Source organism: Miscanthus floridulus, chromosome 12, assembly GCF_019320115.1.
Source record: "Miscanthus floridulus cultivar M001 chromosome 12, ASM1932011v1, whole genome shotgun sequence".
In the NCBI taxonomy this organism is placed as follows: domain Eukaryota; kingdom Viridiplantae; phylum Streptophyta; class Magnoliopsida; order Poales; family Poaceae; genus Miscanthus; species Miscanthus floridulus.
Genome location: NC_089591.1, coordinates 7,379,095 through 7,384,459, shown reverse-complemented (window position 1 = coordinate 7,384,459; position 5,365 = coordinate 7,379,095). Strand labels below are relative to the sequence as shown.

The 5,365-nt window shown below is 40.3% G+C and overlaps 1 protein-coding gene across 1 annotated transcript; it reads left to right on the top strand.

Annotated features, from left to right (window-relative positions):
- Positions 1-506: 506 nt before the first annotated feature.
- Positions 507-5,120, top strand: LOC136498228 (DNA-directed RNA polymerases II, IV and V subunit 9A-like). Its single transcript, XM_066494175.1, has 5 exons — positions 507-693; positions 3,493-3,550; positions 3,635-3,710; positions 4,146-4,304; positions 4,755-5,120. Exons 2-5 carry the CDS (start codon positions 3,522-3,524, stop codon positions 4,833-4,835), a joined length of 345 nt encoding a protein of 114 aa, XP_066350272.1. The 5' UTR covers positions 507-693; positions 3,493-3,521; the 3' UTR covers positions 4,836-5,120.
- Positions 5,121-5,365: the final 245 nt, after the last annotated feature.

The following is a 5,365-nucleotide window of genomic DNA, read 5'->3' as shown; positions in this document are numbered from 1 at the left end:
GTACGAAATGGACTAGGGGAACACCTCGAGCGAGATAAGAAACGGAAACCGAAACGGAAAAGACAAGGGACACGGAATAGGATGTTTGATTTGAGGAATCGGTTAGTCCATCATCTTCTCTTTTCTTTTTTTCTTTTGTTTTGTTCTGTGAAATAGAATAGGTAGATGTGTCATCACCTTTTTTTACAAGCTAATAATTAATACTGGTGCGAGAAATAAAGTCATTCTATCCAAATCTGATGAATGCACCACCTCATCTAATATAGTTTGATTACTTAAACCAAACACTTTATAAATGATTTGACTTAACAAAAATTTAAAGGCAAAAATTTTGACTCTCTAACGTTAATATATAAATATGTCATGTTTAAGAAAAAATAGGACTGTTTTTCTTAATCTAATAGAGATGCTACTATACACACGCTTGCAAAAGCGGAGGAAAAAAGACCCCTGGCCAACAAAAGCCGCACCTGACACGTTGACACCTGTCAACGAGAACGACTTCCGTTGTTCCCAGTTCCCGTAAGCGGTGGCCGTCCTTTTTTCCGTTCATCGTCACCACCTTCCGCCACTGCCTCCGCCTCGCCCCGACTCCACGAGCGCCGCGCCGCTGCCGTAGGTGACCCCCGACTCCGATTCCGCCGCCACCGCTGCCGCCAAAGACGAGCGCCGCCACCGCTTGCGCCAATCAAGGTACGCTGCCCATCCTCCTCCTTCCCCTGGCTTTTCCTCATCCCGTTTTCCCTGCAAATCCAAGGTGTGTCTCGTCATTGCCTCCCCATCTCCTGCTCCGCCGCCTCCCCATCTCCCCCTGTCCTCCTGACCCATCCCCTTCTTGCTAGGGTTTTGAGTTTTCTACAAGCACAGGTGCTTGACTAGGGGCGATTCCGTTGGAGGCTTCACCTGTTGCGTTGTATCCCTCCACCCTCGTCCCCTTCGCCTCCACCGACTGCTAGCCTACTGAACTAACCATTAGAGATGGTTTTTGCGAGTTCTTGGTATGTTCTTGGATGGGCTGTGCCCCAATGTGAACAAAACTCACATCGGAATCTCATGCCTCCAAGGTGGAGAAAACTCAACTGCTAGCACTAAATATCTCTGCGTATCCAAGTGCTCTTTTTTTTTATTCATATACTTGCTTAATCCTTCCTCTGGTATTATGTACTTTATTGTTATTTGTTCCTTGGATATTAGTCTTAACAAACCACCCAACATTGATGATTTGCACATTTGACAAAGGAAAACACTGTGTGGTAATTATTAGTTCTGTGAATGGTGAATGTGTCATTTTCCACCTGCAGTAATCCAAATGTTGTCTACTATGATGTTTTTGTGAATGTACCATTTATCTTATTTCACCCTTGGGAGTATCCTGTACACATGTCATGCTTCTTGTGCCACAATCTTTGTGTTCCTCACATAAAGCTGGGCACTTATTCTTGTTACTCTTTAATGGCAGTCTGCAGGAACTATTGTACTAAATTTTCTTTTCCTTCCTAAAATGACACAGTTTTTCTGTTGTTGCTCTTACTGTTTGCTGCTGTAACCAGCTGCAAGGCAATATAGATAGTGGGCGGTTTCATTTCTTGTGATCATGTTTCAGTGATCAAGCCTCACTAATTGCTAGTAGATCTGAGTTTATATCCAATTTCAATAAATTTGAATCACAATAGTAGCAGTTACATGCAACTATCGCCATGCCCTGGCAAGAGTTGCTCAAGACGGACTGTATGGTATTGGTAGGAGAAATTATTTCAATTGTGTACATCCTGTCCTTTTTATTTCAGTGCATAGGATCACCATATAATGGTTCAGTTTTCACTTGGCAGTAAGGGATGACAATAGGAGGTTTAGCTTTGTTCTGTTTCCTTCTCCTATCTGTCCAACATGTGTATCCGTTTGTTTGGTCAGTTTCAGTACATCTATGATATCCCATTTCTGAATGCGAGCTTCATGATGCAGAGCCTGATCTCCTTTTTTATGCCTGATGTATATTTCAGTTTTAAGTTCTTAATGATAGATGGGAACTGGGTGTGGATGGTCATTGTTGTGGCTGTCATTGAGTAGAGATCTCAGGAGAAAAACATCTGAGCAGCTTCAGAAATTTACCACCTAGATTTTTTATGCTCAGTGACATTCTTATTGTACCATTTAAGGCTTACTTTCTTGAGACTAGTCATTGACTTACCACTTGGATATGTTGAGCATTATGTAGCATGAACTAGCTTATATATATATATTATACTTTAATGATAGTATATGTGAGTTTGCCCAACTTTTTGTTTCCTTCTCTGTTTTCTGTTTTTTCAATGAACCTATCAGTCTCTGGCTCTCTGCTAATGCAATCTGTATTCTATTGAATTCAATCAGAGTTGGTAGCTCTTAGAAGAGTAGTTTGAATTGGCCTATTAGATAAACTTAGCTATCCCTGCGCTTTATTATTTTTTTAGCTTATTTGCGTTTCTAAATTACCATCAGATAATAGGTGTGAAGGCAATCTTGTCTTTATTTTTTATCCAGGTTCGGCGAAATCAGATTGCAATTCCAGTAGAAAACAAGTAGTTACATTCATATCAATATCAGAAGTGTTGAGCATTGCATTTTTCTAATTAATTCTTTTGGCAAGTTGTAATCGTATGAACATGATGCGTATGCGCTTACGCCGTTCAAAATAAACCCCTGACATATGTGCATTTTGTCGTATAAACTATTTGAATTATTAACACAGCTCTAAGCTATTTGTTCGTTGAGAAGAAAATAAATACAGTAATAAAACATAGACAGCAACACTGTAGTGTTTCTTGCCACGGAACCATTCCATGTCAATCCAAGCCATCCCAAATAATTAACTTCAGCAGTGGTTTAAACCCCCACGGTGAAAGGGGATTGGGACTGGGAGGGAGGGATCAACCCAATCCTCCCTTGGGTCATTTATTTCTCCTCTAGAATGTAACCCCCACATGCCAAATGAAGCCTTAAGTTTTTTTTCTCTCTCTAGCTGATTGTAATGTTGGTGCAAGATGGTCAGGTCAATCCTTTTTTCCCTATAAAAAATAGTAGATGTGCAACATTGTATCTGCTTGGGTACTGATGGGTGCTATGTAACCAGCAACCTGAAGTCTGCAATCAGTTGCTGCTGGGTTATTGAGACATTGGACGTTGAGCATAAATGTACTAATCAGAACTTTAGCAGGTCGTAGGAGAAAACTTTACCCCTGTTGATGCCATCAGGTTAATAAATGTCTCTGTGTCTGTCAGATACCGCATCTAAGGAAAATTCACAAATTTACCATTTCATTTCTCGGTTGTAGGGAGCTTATATTTTTCTAACTTATCCTCAAATCTCCCAATTGCACTTTAAAATTGCAATGCGATTTGTAATTCACTGTATCAAGAATAATCAGATGGTAATTCACTACAGAGATACAAGATAAATTTAGCTGTTCCGTTTCTACCATTGGACAATCTGAAATCTCTCTGGTTTCTATTTAGGGTTTGAAGAAGACACTAGTGCTGCAACCATGAGCACCATGAAGTTTTGCCGCGAGTGGTATGCACACTTCTACATCATTCATCTTCCTCTCTCTTGCATTAGATTGATCATACAGTTAGTTGATGATGGATGGATGTGCAGCAACAACATCCTGTACCCCAAGGAGGACAGGGACAGGCGCACCTTATTCTTCGCATGTCGCAACTGCGAGCACCAGGTACAACTCATCAACATCTATCCTTGTTCCACCAACAAATCCAATCCAGTCTTCGTGATATTACCCATCTCATCAGTGCATCACTACAAGAATGGAGTTTGGGCACAACACTTGGATGATGGGGTTCGAATGAGCACTAAAATGCTTATGGGATGGGGTTGTTCTCTTTTTTCCCATATTCTAAGATTTTGGTAGGGTCATGCCAATGCTATGTGTGCCCTTCATTTCCATCTTTGGCTACTTAATTCCCTCATTTATTGCATGTATGCAAAGCAAAAGTTAAACACGCTTCTTTACACACTGAAAAATACTACACTTGTCCTACAGTGTTAGTCCTATCTGTGTTTAATGAATGGTGAATTGAATAATTTTCCATCCCTCAAACATCCTTTCTTCTGCTTACAAGTTAACAGTACTATTGCTGGTCTGATTCAGGAGGTCTCTGACAATAACTGTGTCTATCGGAACGAGGTGCACCACACGGCTGGGGAGCGAACGCAGGTCTTGCAGGATGTTACTTCTGACCCAACTCTTCCCAGAACCAAGACTGTCCGCTGCAATGTCTGTGGGCATGGAGAGGCTGTTTTCTTCCAGGTTTTTTTCTTGTTTTGCCTTGTCGCATTTTAATGGGTTGCATTTTCATGTGATCCTGTTATGCTATCTGAATGACTTGTTAAACAGAATAGTATGCCAAAATTCTGCGCCTTGTTAATGTTAACGTTGGATATTGCATCCCTTTTTTTTGGCAGTATCTATCCTATATGTTGAGGCCTGCATCTATATCCCTGACATGAACATGTCCTATTTGACATGTCAGGAGTCAGATCCCAAGAAAATGTGGTCCACTTTGGTGCAGTAATATAATACTACTAAATGCCATTAGAGGCGTAGAGCATATCACTCATGTCTGTTTCTGTATTCTTCAAAATTACCATGTCTGCAGTTAAGCGATATTTATATTTCAATAGTTGCAATTGATGGCACTGATCCTGCTTAAATGTTTTGAGACAATCTTAAGCCCAGTGCTGTTTTTATCATTTGCAGGCCATGGCAAGAGGGGAGGAGGGGATGACCCTGTTCTTTGTGTGCTGCAGCCCTGATTGTGGTAATCGGTGGAGGGAATGATGCGATGAAATTTTGGCTCTAATAGTTGTTCCATCAGAGCTTGAAACTGAACTTGTTTTGTGATTTTCTTGGAACTATGCATTTCGAAGTTCTGGCGTATCTTAAGAATGACGAGAGAATGTTTTTCCAATATTTTCCTTATTCTATACGTGATTTGTAGCTGCACTACATAGTCGCATATGTATAAGTAATAATATTGTGCTTGTACTTTAGGCCACTGCATAGCTGCGATTTGACCCTGGGTCTTTAGACAAGGTAGCAGATAATCGTCTGGTATAGGAAGCCTCTCTAATGAATTGGGCCAAGGTTAAAATTGTTGTCCTGAGACGGAATTTCAATAGTAAGATTGCAAATCGTAAGATTATAGCTATTAACTAAGATCGTAAAATTGTATATTCTATTAAATAGGATCATAGAATCAACTCTAAATCAATTAAGATTGTAAAGTTGTAAAAACGGATGATAACTGTGCTCCGTGTGATTTTCCCTTTGTGAATCATTAACCAGATCCTTATTGAATAAGTATACTT

What these genes read in the sequence shown, in the direction of transcription:
- LOC136498228 (XM_066494175.1), top strand. Translation starts at nt 3,522, where the DNA reads ATGAGCACCATGAAGTTTTGCCGCGAGTG. An exon ending in ATGAAGTTTTGCCGCGAGTG is followed by an intron (nt 3,551 to 3,634) that starts GTATGCACACTT and finishes ATGGATGTGCAG; the next exon opens with CAACAACATCCTGTACCCCA. An exon ending in GTCGCAACTGCGAGCACCAG is followed by an intron (nt 3,711 to 4,145) that starts GTACAACTCATC and finishes GGTCTGATTCAG; the next exon opens with GAGGTCTCTGACAATAACTG.